We start from the raw sequence: 16,669 nt of genomic DNA, 5'->3' as shown, positions 1-16,669 counted from the left end.
TTTGCTGATTGGCTTCAGGTTTTTGTAATAGCTGATTTTTTTACACGTACTGTGGTAATTTTGACTTGTGATATAAAGTATGATTTACATTTACAAAAACTGAAGTAACTATGGTTTTTTTTTTTTTTTTGGCAGAAACTAGTGGATTTTTTGTTAAAGGGATAGATAACTCTGTCATTTACATGCCTTCATTTTGTTCCAAATCTGTACGAGTTTTTTTTTTTCTCCTGAACACAAAAGAAGACATTTTGGTGACCAAACACTGACGGTACCCATTGACTTCCATAGCATGGAAAAAAAATACTGTGGAAGTCAATGGCTGCCCTCAACTGTGAACTATCCCTTTAAATCGATTAGCTAATTATAAACGACTTGTGATGTCATGTAAATACCATGGTGAATGAATATGGTTGTCATTTAGTACAGTATACGTTTAAAATTAGCAGATGCATTTATCTCAAAGTGACTTGCATTGTATTCAAGGTATACATTTTATCAGTTCATGCATTCCCTGGGAATCGAACCCGTGACCTTGGCGTTCCTAGCGCTGTTCTCTAATATTTGAGCTACAGAAATACTTGTATACATGGGAAAATCATGGTACATGATTGTTTTTGGCCACTTTTATTGATAAAGATAGTAGTGAGAATGGGTGGATTACATGTGGAAACCGTTGGGCCATACCTCCAACATGCTGTGCATGCTCATAAAACAAAAAAAAAAGGTACAAAAGCTGTCACTGGGGCAGTACTCTTTCAAAAGGTGCTAATATGTACTATTTAGGTACTACTTTATACACTTCAGGTACCAATATGTATCTTTAAGGTATTACACTCCCAGAAAAAAGATACAAAAGCTGTCACTAGGACATAGTACCTTTTCAAAAAGTATTTTAATAAGGCACTTTTGTACCTTTTTTTTACCCCTAAAGGGTTCATAATGGTACCATAAAAATAACATATTTGTACCCTTTCAAAGGGAACTGCCCCAGTGACAGTTTTTGTACCTTTTTTTCTGAGTGTACTATATATACTTTTGGTGCTAATATATACTACAATAAACACTTAAGGCACTAATTTACACACAAAGGTCTGTGAAATGTGATTTGAACGTCTCTCTAACTGAATCTCTCTCTCTCCTCATCTGGCAGGCACTCCTCACTCTAACAGCAGCAGTTCCCTGCAGTCCGGGGGCTCGGCGGCTGGCGTGGCTTTGGGAACTAGTAAAGAGGGGATGCACCAGCGCTCGTTCTCTGTGTCCAGCGCAGAACAGTGGAGTGAGGCTGTTATCAGCACCACGGCAGGTCAGAGGAAAAGCCAACCTCACTACAGACACTTCCCTTTTTAATTTCTTTCTCAAATCAGTCTTTTTAACTTTTAATTTATGTTATGTTTAAAATTCAACCAGGTTTTTTTCTTGACAGTTGTTTTTCGCATCGCTTTGATATTTTGATATAAATTTTAATTTAATATTTACAGCAGATTATAGGTCGTACTTCAGGGTCATTGGTGGTGGGATTATGCACCAGTTGTACCAGTACAATAACATGCTGTGAATGCATCAATACCTGTGATTTTTAGTATATCATTTCTATATAATGCACAATGGTAATTGGCCAAAGGACGTTAGTTTTCAGTATTTAGTCATAGTTGTGTAAACTCCAATGTAACGGAAACTATAAGAAATATAACTTTGCCGAATCCATGATATTCCATGTTTTTTTATGATTTTCCAAAAATAATAAAAACATATTAAGAGATTGATTATGTTGGGCAGAAAAGAGAAAAATGTAGAGTGAAAAATTTACAGGTCAAAAGTTTGAAAGCAGTGCTTTTCCACATTGATAATAATCAGAAATGTTTCTTGAGCAGCAGATGAGCATATCAGAATGATTTCTGAAGGATCATGTGACACTGAAGACTGGAGTAATGATGCTGAAAATTCAGCTTTGATCACAGGAATAAATTACATTTTAAAATATATTCAGATAGAAAAAAAGTATTTTAAATTCAAATAATATTTCACAATTTTTACTGCATTTTTTTTTTATCAAATTCAGCCACGGTGTGATGAAAAGATATTCAAAAACATTAAGTCTTACAGATCCCAAACTTTTGACTGGTAGTGTACATTACATCTTTAAAAAATTAAATACAGAAACTGCTAGATTAACAATGGTAATAACTGGAAATGCATCATCGCAGTTCATAAAAAAGTTAATTGTGAACAAAATCCACCCCAGCAAGCTTTCATTCAGCTACCTCTATTTTTCCAATCAACACCCGATGCATAGACCCAAGGCCCATCCTACATTATTTTTGCTTTCCAATAATTAGATATAGATGAACTTATATGAAATAAACACAATAAGGAATAAAAGATCATCGCTACTTTAAACCAGTCAGAATAATTCAGCAACTGCTCTTTGTTTGCGACAAACTGAAGGTTTTTAATAAGTTAAAGATAGTAGTCTATTAGTAGTAGTAACTGTAGAAACTATGGCACTTTTGTTCATTACTTGTATCAGTGGTTTTGCTGTTAACAAGCCAATCGCTAATCAGGATAATTTGGTAATTGCAGCTTTTTAATGGCAACTCTGGTCCCACCACAAACTGCAAATAGTCTCTCCATTTCGCCTATCCTCTCTCTCTCTCTCTCTCTCTCTCTCCATCCTGTCAGTGCACTTGAGTGAAGTCAAATAATATATTTGCCGGGCGTAACAACGCTGCACATTTTTCCCCCCGTCTTCACTACTTATTTTTTTCCCCTCCCGCGTTGGAAAATGAATGCTTTACGGGAACAACATTCATCACTGGTTATTTCCCTCTCTTTGTCGGCTGGCAGTAAAAAAGCACTTAAATGCACATCAACAGAATAACAGTCATTTCCATGCATGTTTGCGCACTTGTCGTTCTCATTAGCTGCTGCTCTGTTTCTCCCCCCCGCCCTCGCGCTATCGCCGTCTCCGTTTTTGTCTCTCAACCTCTCTCTCTCTTTCTCTCCTCCCCCCCTCCTTCTGTTAGGGTCCCAGGGGCCCCGCTAGTTTAAAGAGCGCTCTTTATGAGCAAAATGGAGGCCCCGCCGTGTGGCCCTGTGGTGTCGCAGACAGAACACGACGCCGCGCAACACTCGCCCTTCTCTGCTCGTCTCCGCTTGTCGAACAATCAATTTCAGCCCCGCTCCGCCATCGGCCCCCCGTCTACACCCATCAGCTCCACATCCTAAAGCAGAATTACTCAAAGCGGCCATAGCCACAGAATGAGCTGCGTGTGTGTGTGTGTGTGTGTGTGTGTGTGTGTGTGTGTGTGTGTGTGTGTGTGTGTGTGTGTGTGTGTGTGTGTGTGTGTGTGTGTGTGTGTGACAAAGCACTTCATTAGGCCCTGGTGTAAAATAGTTATTGTCACACACAAGCACACATACTCAGACTTTTAGCTGTATCAGGATTTGGTGGATGCATTTTCTCTATGACCCTCTACCCACCTGCGTTTACTGAGAGTATTATAGCTTTACAATTAAAAATTTACATAACATAATTTAAAAAATAAAATCTTATAAAAGAGAACACCTAAAAAAAAACACATATATAAAATCCACATAAAACCTCATAGAGAAAACCTCATTTGTTGGGTGGAAGACTGCACGTTTTCTTTTCTGTTTTGTCGTTGTTCTTGCGTTCATGTGATGTGCGTTGGGGTGTGGTTAGATATGCATGCTGAACTAGTTCAACAACTGACTAGTTGACTAGTAAGTAGGTCACACCGATATTTAACTGCTTATTTTAATGTCAGATACTGATCAGCCAGTAATTATGTTCATACTTTGGCAAATAAACAACAAATGGCTGATTCTATGCTGTTTTGTCTAAATAAATAAATAACACACACACACACAAAATTATTAAAAATCTATTTAAATGCTACAAGTGAATCAGAATCAGGAAAATTAAAATTTACAGTATACAAAATGTAATTGATGAATTACATTTAACTAAATATATTTAGTGTTTTAAAAAAAAAAAAAATTATGCATTCAATGACGGAAATCTAAGTGTAAAAATAGAAAAAATAAGCATGCACAATTAATTTTCCAGTATCAATATATTGGCTTATTTTTATAATTTAGAGATGTAAACTACTTTTCAAAAGTTTAGGGTTGCTTTTGCTCACCAAAGCTGCATTAATTTGATTAGAAATTCAGTAAATTGTCTTATAATATGCAAAATATTATTAGAATTTAAAAGTACTCTTTTCTATTTTAATATAATTCATAATTTAATTTATTCCTGTGATGCAAAGTTGAATTTACTCCAGTCTTTCAGACATCCTTTTAATATGCTGATTTGCTGCTCGAGAAACATTTCTGATCATTATCAATGTTGAAAACAGTTTTGCTGCTTCATATTTTTGTTTTCAGGATTCTTTGATAAATAGAAAGTTTTTAAAAAAAAGCAATTTTTTTTGAGATAGAAATTTTTGTAATATTTAAATCTCTTTTGATAAATTTAATGCATCCTTGCCGAACACAAGTATTAATTTCTTTCATAACAAAATCTTACTGACCCCAAACTTTTGAGCTGTATTGTACAAAAGAAGATACAAACATTTTTATCTATACAATACAAAACATTACACATCATTGACTTTCATTGCATGGAAGAAAATTATCTTTTGTGTCCCATTGAAAACAGAAAGTCATGCTGGAGTTACATGTGTCTGCAACTGCGTGTCATCAGGAATGTTTTACGCAAATTCACCTTTGATGACTATTTAGGTGTTAAACAGATCTTAAGCAAGCCCCAGTCATGCCATTATCCTTGTCAAGGGTTGAAGGTCAACCAGCAGATCAGGACTGTTGAGATGAGCAGCGGTAGATTGATAATCTTCTCAAACAGTAACTATTTCCATATGATGTGAGTGTTGTTCTCTCTCCAAGCTACAGCCTCTGAATACTGATCCTTCTGATTAAATCTGCACTCTGCTCTTAGTTATATCTGTGCTGCACATGCTAGAGAGTGTCTGCAGTGTGCGTGTGTGTGTGTGTGTGTGTGTTTTGGAATTGTATTTTCAGCATGTATCAGACATCTCTTAATTACCTTGTGTACTTCTCTAGTGCTTTGTTTTGTACAGTTTTAGAAAGGAACTGGGTTTTTACATTTTCTGAAAATGCAGTTGCAAGGGTGTTCAAGGTTGTTAACAAGGTGTTGCTAGGGTGTTCAAGGTGGTAACCAGGGTGTTGTTAAGGTGTTCTGGTGGTTGCTATGTAGTTTTTATACTCTGTTGATTAATAAATGCATTCCACATTTGTTCTGGTTGGTTGCTAGCATGTTGCTATGCAGTTGCTAGGGTGTTTTGGATGGTTGGTTGGGTGTTGCTAAGGTGTTTAAGGTGGATGCTAGGTAGTTGTCTACATGTTTGTTCTGGTTGGTTGCTAGCATGTTGCTATGCAGTTGCTAGGGTGTTTTGGATGGTTTGTTGGGTGTTGCTAAGGTGTTCTAGGTGGTTGCTTGGTAGTTGTCTACACATTTGTTCTAGTTGGTTGCTAGCATGTTGCTATGCAGTTGCTAGGGTGTTCTGATGGTTGCTAGGTATTTTTCTTGCTCGGCTGATCGTTGTATGCCTAAAATCATTATTTATGGATTTGTTCTTATTAGTAGTTAATATATTGCTATGTAGTTGCTAGGGTCTTCTGGATGGTTGCTAGGGTGTTCCGGGTGGATGCTAGGTAGATTTCTTATGTGTTGCTCATTGTATGCATAGAATCTTCATATTCACATTCATTCTGATTTGTTGTTAGTATGTTGCTAAGCAATTGCTAAGGAGTTGCTAGGTGATTTTCTTGTTCTGTTAATCATTTTATGGATAGAATGCTTATGTACACATTTATTGCAGTTTTCTGGATTTTTCCCCCCTGCTTATCATTTTATGCATTGAATTGTCATAATATTGGAATTATCACAATAAAGTGTGACGAACTGCTTTTAGGCTACATTCGGTTAGCCTGTAGATTAGCATGCAGCAGCTGAGCTAGTCTAGCGGTGTGGCGCTAATCTGAAGTCTGCTGTGGTTAGAGGCAGAGAAGACGTCTCCCCCGCGGAGCTGGAGGAGGCAGCAAGCGTAGGGAGTATGATTCCCGCTCTCGGCTGTAATGAAGTTTGACATTTCGTTTGGAGAGAGCAGCGACGTGTGCTGCCCATGCCTTGATTAGCGCTTTCTAATTGACAATAATAAGAAGGAAGTAGTGATTGTGTTCTGCACACTTTTCTCAGCATTAATTGCAGCCATTGGCATTGATTACAGACGGGGGCTGCTCACACGGCTGCCGTGTCAAGGGGTAGGAGTGGAGGGAGGGGGGTGTCATCGTCTTCCTCGCAAAATTACCGTCCGCACCGCTAGCTCTCAAATTAGCGGCTGCGAGAAATCGAAGTTTCTCCTCACGTATGCTGGAAGAAAAAATTGAGAGCTATTAAGAAATGAGTTAATGTTCTTTGTTCACACCCTCCAATCTTTCCTGGCTCACCCACAGCCCTCGTCTCCAGATCCGCAGTGTAAAGTGCTGTTTCCCACAGGGACGCTAACGCTCGTTAATCGCAGGTTAGCTGACCACCTTATTTCCTACTGCTGCCTGAATAGCGGCTCCAGCTAAACTGAGATTAGGCTGTAAATGCATTCAGGTCCCTTGCACACTTAAACTTACCTCACCTCACTTCTTAAGTTTCTGACTTGTTTTCCAGGTAAAATACATTTACATGTAGCAACACTGCAGAAGATTAATACTTGTTTTCAAAGACTGTGTCTTAATAAAGTTCATTTTTGCTTATTCGCTTGTTTTAAGTATAAACCAGTTAAAATATATAGACTATATCTGTATTTTATTTAGCATGCTGGCATATATATATATATATAAAATTAATCGCACATTTCTCTGAAATTATTCACTATTAATCTCACCTAACATTAAAGTTTAAATATACTTTTATATTGCAATAATTTCACATGCAATCTTCAAAATTAATGTAGAAATAACATAAATATAGTGTTTTTTTTATTATTTATTTAGTTGCATCTTTTTTATGACTGAAGGCAAGTATCACTGATACCAGTACTACTGATGTCTGTATGAAATAGATTTTTTTTAATCATTGATTTTAGCCATTCAGCATTACAATAAAAATGAGAGCTATCAATTTTAACATTTATTATGCTTTAAAAAATTTTTAAAAAAAAATTAAAAGTATAAATTAAATATAGATGAATCCTTAAAGCTTCAAAAGTTATTGATTTCCTCTTTTTTTTCTATGGTCTTTGATTAATAGACATCACAGCAGCTGGGCTATTACGTTTTTTGGCTGCTATTACTTTAAGAGCTGCCGCTGCTGAACATGACGTGGATCTGACATGCTTCGTATTATATGTGTTTGTTTTATGTTTTATATATATATTTTTAGACATTTTTCAAAAATATATATTTATCTCACCTAAATATTTGTTCATGCACTGCGTTTTTGTTTTGACAATCATGCAATTGTTGCGCAATAGCTTGCACAGCACAAGCCCGATTTCATGAGCTGTATGTGAGGTGGCCTTTTACACCAGGTTCACACATACTCTGTCTGCAGTGCGTAGGCAGTCCATGTGCGGTACATGAGAAAATCATTTTATATTATCGGATTATCGGCCGATGGTGATCGGTAGCCAATCAAACAGAACACCCCTAGTATAAATAATTATTTTACTGGTCCTAAGTCTCAACAAACATTATTATGGTACCATGTCTATTAAATAAATGTTATAAATAATACAAAAACACCCAATCAGAATCCAACATACAAAAAAAAACATCAGAATTTAAAATGGCAGACGAGCATGTGCTTAGAATAAACGGACGATATCGGCCTCTGGTGTGGACGTTAATATCGTTATCTTTACAGTTATCCCTCTTTGTGTGAATGGGGCTTAAGTCAAAGCACCACGTCATTTGTAACCGTCTATCGCTGTACCATGGTACTTTTTGGTTTAATGATGACTCTGTAAACAGAGGTTCAGATGGTTGATCTGACAAGGGCAGCCCTTCACTGTTAACCTCAACCTACACACACAATGCCAATGCTGTCACAGCCGGAGATGGGCGCTCTTCACTGAGAGTGTGTGTGTTTGTGTGCTTGTATATGCGAAAGCTTCTGCATGTGTGTAGTGTGTGAACAGTATTCTCAGAAGCCCTCTACCCCCAGCTGTCTGCTGTAGCTAATGATTGGTCCCAGGGGGGCTGTTGGGAAGAGGAGTGTAGAAATTGAAACAGACGTTCGCGTCCCTGCCACAACGTGTGTGGCAGCTGGGAGCGCCGCTCCGCCATTCATACGCGGGAGGGAGAGCAGACTCTTAAAGTCATGAATATCAATGGTGAACACAGAGTCAGTGATGAAGCATCAACTGCCAACCTGCCGTGTTTCCAGCGAGCTCATATCACTATATCTGCTTTGTAGAGCCTAAACGGCACTCATGGTAAACACGGTGATCTTGGGAAAAGAAAGAGGCCTTAAGTGAGGGTTTTGTGCTAGCACTTATGAGCACAACTGAGGTTTGTTTTTTGTTTTTGTTTTTTTTTTGTTTTTTTTATACTGCAGTGCATTTATACTAATTTAATAATGTCCAATGATAGTACATTTTAATTTATTTAGATACTATAAATAAATAATATTTAAATATTATAATACAAAATTATTGTAGGTAGTATCTTTGATTAATAAAAATGCATTACATTTTTATTTTAAGTTAGTCAGACAATCATTTTATATGAATTTTTAAATTTATTTTGATATATTTTTAATTAAATGTAATATAATTTAATTATTAAATTTTATAAATATTAAAATAATATACAATTATTCATGGGTAGCGTCTTTAATAATGAAATAAATGTTTATATATATATATTTTTTTTTTTTTTTTGTGTATCTTGCACAAATATGTATCGACATGTATTCAAAATTCACTGGTTAGTCATTTACAGTTATTGATTGAAATGGGGAAAAGTGCCTTGATAACTCTTTACCTTATGAATTAAAATATGAATGTATAAATTTAAACCCATATTCTTGACATGATTAAAGAAATTAATTTACAAAAACATTTATACATTTACATGTATATTATCCAGATACCACAGTAACATTATCATTAGGACGAATCTTTCTTGCATGTCTTTGATAAAGATAAAGCAACAATATTGATTGAGAATTATCGTAATTGTGTAACAAGGCTAATTGTTAAACCCTCTAATTTGTCTCTTGCCATGTGTAATTAAGCTCAAATCCCACAGTGCATTTGAGTAATCCTCCACTTCATCATTTATTCATTATCAAGCTGTTCTTATTAAACGCCTCAATCATAATTATTAACCGCGTCTTATCAATAAAACAACAAATTGTGTCGGTTTACCATATGAAACGGTCACCGTACGGAACTGTCGCAGGGAAACCGAAGTGTTAAAGGTAGCATTAGCTAGATGCTAAAGTATTCGGTGCCTACGGCGGATCGCGTGGCTGTAGTTTATTGTCCTGTACCCCCTGCGCCGCCTCCATCTCTCTCTCTTTAAAGAGCATGCTAGCCCAGTGATCCCTCAAGGTAAACCCCCAAATTACGCCTAATGTTCTACACAGGCTAATGGTTGTTGGTGCCATTAGAATATGCGTTATTTAGCTCCGCGGGTTTCAGACACTCCCAGACCCAAGCGTCGTGGCACACACACACACACATTTGCACACGCACACTCTTATACACCCCAGGCCTGTAGAGATGAATGGAGTTTGCAACACTACAATGAGCTTTTGATGCCAAGACAATGGAGGAGGCTGCCCGCATCTGACACACTGTGTGTGTGAGTGTGTTTCTGAGGGCCGCTAACAATATGGGGTCCACTTTGCCGGGCCCCTCTGCCCCTGGGCTGGTCGGGGGGTTGTGGGTAATAGTGTCCCGAGGGCACCCAAAAATGATGTGGAAGTGTCATGAGGCTCAGAAAGATGGCCGTGGCTTCCCTACTGACACCCCCTTTTCTTACCGCGTCACAGAAACACACTAGCGTGGAGCGGCAGGTTAATATCACTTCTGTACCTTACGCCCAACCCAACCTCTCGGATGCTCATGTGGCGTCTCCCATTACAGCGCCGGTCCTCGGGCAACACCAAATCATCATTTGTTACTAACGTGCACGTCCCCTTCTCGTCAAGCTAATAGAGGAGAAACAGAGGTGTGGCCCAGCTTTTATTTTCTCTGTGGTTGTGGATCTTCACTTGTACTGTAAAATGTGGTGGAAGTGGGTAACCAGGGTTACCAAAATTAAGGAAAACTTTAAAATTTAACCTGTTTAGGAGATGTTTATTAACATAAGATCATCAGTTGTGCTAGGAAGCAAAACGTTTTTGGTTTTTTTTTTATTGTTGTGTGTGTGTATATGAGTTCATTTGCAAAAACCGATAAACGCCACGTTAAAAAAAAAAGACTGCCATGCGCTATTCTCCACATATAGAACGTTCTGAACCCTAAACACAAAAGTCAGTATTGTCCGCTGTCAAGGCATTGTGAGTTCACGTTTTACAGCAGAAACCGACAAGCGCCCTTTTTGTTAAGGAACAGAACCCAATATGTCCATTTTTGCGAATCAGCGTGCAGTATTCAGGTCACTGATATTAATCAGATACGTGCATTATTTGCTTCTGGAGTGTAAGCGGACAGATCGATATTCCCCTGTTAATGCTAGTTTTAGGATTTCAGGTTTTGTCATCTTTGGTTGAACTTCATGTCTGTTTTCTTTCCTTCAGCCAATGGGATGTCAGATCCTCTCAGCTCCGCCCCTGGCATGAGCAGCGCCACCAGTCCCAAACTTGAGCCTCCACCATCACCTCATGCCAACCGCAAGAAACACAGACGGAAAAAAAGCACAGGCATCACCAAACCGGACGGCCTTTCTGCAGGGAATGAAGGTAAAGGGATGCAAAACTGTACAAGTTTGTTATTTGTACCAAAAAATTACCATTTACTATATCATCTATATCTCACTGTCCCATTTGTAACAAAATAACACAAACACCAGTAGTTTATTGGATATCAGGAACAGTTTTAGTATTCGTAGGCTTGTTTAAGGTACAAAATGCTCTCATATAAAGAAGTCCAACTGGCCTGTGGCTAATAAAATAATTAAATCTTTTTCTGAATTAGAAATCTTCATTGTTGATCCATTGTTTTGTGGCACGTACAACACAGATGATGTGTCGTGAAGACGGTGCCACTTGGGTTTTATTGCCCGTCCCAATGACAAATACAGTCTCCTAATTGGTTGTTATTGAGGAAACAAAAGTGCTTCCCTCAGGCTGTTTTGTTGCCAATAGGCAAAATCCATCAACTAGATGGACACCGTCCATCAATGATGATGACACAGACGCTTCCTAATAAAATTGTTGGGTTTTTTTGAAACACTATTTAATAAATCCACATTTAGCCAATGTGCATCTTTGAAGTCACACAAAAAGTCCACAATCAAGCACTAAAGACAGATTCTGTCAACATTTAGGGTTTGAAGAAGGATTTTTGTTTCATTTTCATCCGTTTCAGCTATTTAAATGCGACCAGGATCAAGTTTAATTGTGTTTTTACATGAGCTAAAATCACCTCAAATGATCCAGCGCCACTATTGTGACTGTTTTATTAGTTTTAAATGTGTATGGATGACATTAAAAGCTCAAGGGATCACAAACGTGGTCATTTCCCATTGCAGCAGGAGTTAAAGACGTTCTTAATGCTCGTTCTGTCTCATTACGCAGACAGTTCCTCAAGAGTACGAGGGCTAACCTCTGATTTTCTAAAGCTTTGCTTGGTCATCTGGCAGAATAACAGCGGCTGTATGTGTGTGCGGACGCAATTTCCATCATGAACGTCGTCGTTTTTGCCCCTGTACAGCTTGAAAGGTTCTATTAGTGCGCGCTTGTCTGTTCTAGTGAGTGCATGCAGAATACAGACATATTGCTTAAGTATGAGAATCACTCACATGGAGCAAGTAGTATCTGCTGAAGGCAGAGGAGTGGGAGAGATGGGAGGGGGCGCTTGGATCCTTGAATAAATTGCTATCAGTTTATCTCATTTACGGGGCAATCAGAAGCGGCGAATGCTGGCAGAAATCGAATTTTAGCTGTTGTGAAGCATCATAAATCAAATGTGCTGTCGCTCTCGAAGAAGGTGAGGCAACTTTTTCGTGCTTTGCTTTGTGAGCGAACGTCTCTGGGAAGTGTCCAGGAGAAATAGTCTCGAGCAGCTGATGGTTTTACGTGAACGTCCACAATTAAGACATGCTTAGACAACTAAATGAAGTCCGATTCATTTTAGTGAATCAGTTCATTTCAGTGCTGATTCTTTTGATTCAAGCAGGCCTTGACCATTTGAACTGTTTCGACCCTGAGTTTGAGTTTAATCCAACTGTAAACAGGCCTTTAATTCCTCTACATGCAGAGTGTCTCCATTTGAACAGCTTCAGTGGAGCATCTCCTCCATTCCCGCTGGATGTACGGCGGTATAATGAACATCTCAGGTGTTGAAAAGGCGATCCAGGTTTCCTGGTGCTTTAATGCCTTTGTGACCATCCCTTTATCTTCGCTCCTGTACAGGAAAGTGATTTGCTCTGCCATTCTGGAGCTTGATTAATCTGGGCTTATAGTAGTCTTCTATAGGAAACATGCGGTTTCTACAAATCTATTTATTTTTTATATGTAGTTAACAAATAAGGCTGCATTCTCATTGCACACTTGCAATTCTTCTTTTATAGCAAAGAAAATAAAATATAACATTAAATTAGACTGAACTGAATGTATAGTTTTTAAAATTTGGATCACAAATGTAGTTTTTGGAGTAAAAAAAAATGAGTCAAGTTTTTAAATAACAAGCATTAGCTTAACATATTTAAACATATTAAAATGTAATAATTAAATAATTACATTTAAATATAAAAAGTAATATGTATTATTACCAGTAGGAGTTACTAGTAATTTTTTAAATATATACTGCAGTAGTAGTACCAGCTATTACCACTATTACATTTTAATTTAGCTATTAAATTATTCATGTTTAAATATTTAAAGCTAATATTTAAAAACAAAATATTTTATCTCATTATTATTGTTATTTTTCTTATTAATAGTAACAATTATTATTTTTATTTGATTTGTTTTTATATATATTTAAAATTATTATTACATTTTATGTTTTTGAAATATTTAATCTAATCATTATTATTGTAATTTTTGGTGTGTACATATTTAAACTTACACAATTTTAAATACTTTTTAAAATATTCATTATAAAATCTCATTTATTATATTATTATTATGTGTTATATATATTTAAAATGATCTTTTTGTATGTATTTAATGTATTTATTAAATATTTAATCTATTATTGGTTCTGCATATCAATAATCAGACATTAGAACATATAAATAATCAGTATATAAAATAAGCAATACGATCTTCCAATCATTTCATCAGTTTCCTGATTCACTTTTGCTCTAAGTATAAAGTATTTAGTACTATCCTTTTTTCTTTTTTTTATACTTAGTTTTTATACTGATATAATGATGTCCAGGTGGCATTACTTGTTTTGATCCTCCAGGCTGATAAATACACTTGCCCAGCTTCCAGACAGCCGGCAGCAAATGAAGCTTCATGTGTTTTTGGACCGATTGTGTTGGTTCCCTGAAGCCCTGTGCCTCTGTTAGACCTTGTAAAGAAGATAAATGCGACTGCATGTACTGTATATATTTGTACATTCACATGCATCAGATCATTGTTGGGGTGTGTTTATTTTGCATTTACCTCCAGTTCATTGTCTGAAGTGCCGTGTGTGTGTATGTAAGGGGTGTTATTGTTTACACTGTGTGTGCATCTGATGGAGACGGTGAGTGCGTTCTCGCCTCCTCAGTGTTTGGCCCGTATCCCCCCAGGCCCGTGTCAGTAATGGGCGCGTGCTGATTGCTCTAATACAGGTTAGGAATATTGCCTTTAATGATGTGTAAAATGAGCAAACGCTGCCGCTGACATTTACAGATGGCACAGGCAGGTCTGGTTCCTCCCAGCTGCCCGTTAATTCTTAGACACCAGCTAGCATCTCTATAGGCCCAGACCTGTTTAGTGTACTAGCGCACATATGTGGGTTTCAAGATTGTCACCAATTGGAGTTTGTAAAGCAACATACACGCACACACACCTTGACTTAAACCCCTCTCGGCTTTGCACGCCTCCGATGTGATGGATTTGTGGTTGCATGGCTGTGTGCTCTGACAGAATAGCAATCGGGTCACACTGGCAAGTCCAGATGTGGTACTGGAGCAGGCATTTGACCCAGAGGGCTACGATAGCCTCCATTAGATGGGATGCACAATTAGTTTTCCTCTTCTTCATTCTCGCTTTCTGTGCTAATTTGCTTTGATTTTTTTATTTTTTGTATTTGGTGGGGGGGGCATTTCGGGTTGCTGGAACGGATCTCAAATTAAAGACCAAAATTGACCCTAGTTAGTGTTTCAATTAGTGGTCGACCGATATATCGCCAAGGCCGATATATTGGCAGATATTTGGCATTTTTCAAATAGCGGCATCGGCTGATACATTTTTCTGCTTGGCCGATATGTTTGAGGTGGGACTTTTATTTTGACGGTGCAGAGAAAGGCTGCGCCTGTGCACACAGTGCTCACATTCTCCCTCTAAACAAAGGAATTAATGTATACAAAAAGTATTATAACAGTTGCTTTAATAGAAAGGCAAACATTATAATACTTTCTCGTTTGCCATCTGCCTTAACCAAATACGCATTTATATAATTTAAACAAATATTTGAATGGCTAATAAATATTTAATTTCACAAACCTTGCAAACTTAGTGGAATCCAGCTGTGAGATCTTGTGAAGTGTGCGTTTTTATCCAGCATGGTCTAGGGCTGTGCGATTAATCGAAATCGTCATAAAATCACGATTTGAGCATGTGCAATTTCTAAATCGTTTTATAGCACGATTTTCTCGATTTTGTGTCATTTTCTCTGTGTGCTGTATGTAAAATGAGTGTTAGCCTGGCTTTATTTGAAAAATATGATTCTCAATGCAAACTTCCCAGAATACTGAGTGCCCTGTTGGTTACAGTGTTTACTTCCTTTTTAATTATATTTTTATTAAATATTTATTTATTTGTGAAAAATACTTTGTCATCTAAAGTACAAGTATGTTTATTTTACACATTTATTTTTGAATCCATTGTCAAATAATTTCAAATTTCTTAAATATAAAAAAAAAAATATATATATAATATAAAAAATATATAAAAAAAATAAAATAAAATATATATCGGCTTTATATTGGCTAGCCAAGATATTGGCATCAGCATCGGCTGTCAAAAAACAATATCGGTCAACCACTAGTTTCAATAAATGTTATTGGTCTTATTGTGCATGATTTAGAAGTACATATTATTCAAAAGAAAAAAATGCTTTATTCCTGATGAATGCAGTCAAGTCCCAGAAATGAATACTGTTTTTAAGCAATTGACATTAAAGACATTTTTATTTATGAAAAGATTGCAGTTTTCAACATTGATAATAAGAAGAAATGTTTCTCGAGCATAAAGTTAGCATATCAAAATGATTTCTGAAGGATCACGTGACACTGAAGACTAGAGTAATGATGCTGAAAATTCAACTTTGCATCACAAGAATAAATAACATTTTAACATATATAAAAATAGAAAACAGTTATTTTAAAATTATAAAAAATATTTCACAATATTCCTGTTTTTACTGTATTTTTAATCAAGTAAATGAAGACTATCTGAGGATACAAGACTTCAATTTTTTTTTTTTTTAATTCTTACCAACCCTTAACCTTTGTAATGGTAGTGTAAATTGTGTGTCTGAGTGTGAATGCGGTGTGAATAGAAACATGAATGAAAGATCGCAAGAGCCAGGAGGAGAGGAGTAGAGAAAGACTGTGGTTTTAGATGCTGCTTTATTTCTTTTATTGTAGCGTATTAATTAAGGTAAGTTGTTTCTGCCCTCTTTGCCTCCAGTCCCTCAGATTGGATTTTAACTGGATGTAGTCGGGCAGAACCTGCTCTGCTCCGACTCATTACTGCTAATTTCTGAGCACCAGTGGCTGATTGGGAGCTTGTGTTATTGCACATTTTATATCAACAGAACTCAAGAGTCTTTGGGTAATTTTTGTAGATACAATGCTTTAGTTTTTCCTTTAATACAGTGCATTTTCACTTTTATTTTCGGAGACCTTCTCTAAAGTCACATGTTTGGGACATTTTCCTTATTTTAGAATAAGAGAAAAGTCATTGGTTATATAAAATAATGCATATAAAGGTATGGAAACAACCAACAAATGTTAAACAATTTAAAACTCCTATTTTTGAGCCTCATCTTTGTTTAGATTTCTAGGTCTGATTATTCTAGACAATTACTCAACCTCAGCATACTGGTATGCTTTTAAATAGTTTTGATTCAGTTGTTGACATGTTTTTCCTCCAAATTTAAAAAATGTGTTAAAATTGTATTAATTCAATTAAAAAATTAAAATTAAAATTATCTTAAAAATAAAATTAAATAATACAAAAAATTAAATAAAAAAATTCAATTTTAATTAT

General features: G+C 36.6%; 1 protein-coding gene across 1 annotated transcript in view; it reads left to right on the top strand.

Moving 5' to 3' along the window:
• LOC109050039 (arf-GAP with GTPase, ANK repeat and PH domain-containing protein 3-like) overlaps positions 1–16,669 on the top strand; it is a 95,385-nt gene that overhangs the window by 54,899 nt on the left and 23,817 nt on the right. The window contains 2 exon segments of the mRNA XM_042751868.1: positions 1,151–1,303; positions 10,814–10,975. Of these exon segments, the coding sequence (XP_042607802.1) occupies positions 1,151–1,303; positions 10,814–10,975 (315 nt within the window).

This window comes from Cyprinus carpio, chromosome B24, assembly GCF_018340385.1.
Source record: "Cyprinus carpio isolate SPL01 chromosome B24, ASM1834038v1, whole genome shotgun sequence".
NCBI classification, from domain to species: domain Eukaryota; kingdom Metazoa; phylum Chordata; class Actinopteri; order Cypriniformes; family Cyprinidae; genus Cyprinus; species Cyprinus carpio.
The sequence above is the reverse complement of the archived record's forward strand: the minus strand, read 5'-3'. Positions and strand labels throughout refer to the sequence as shown.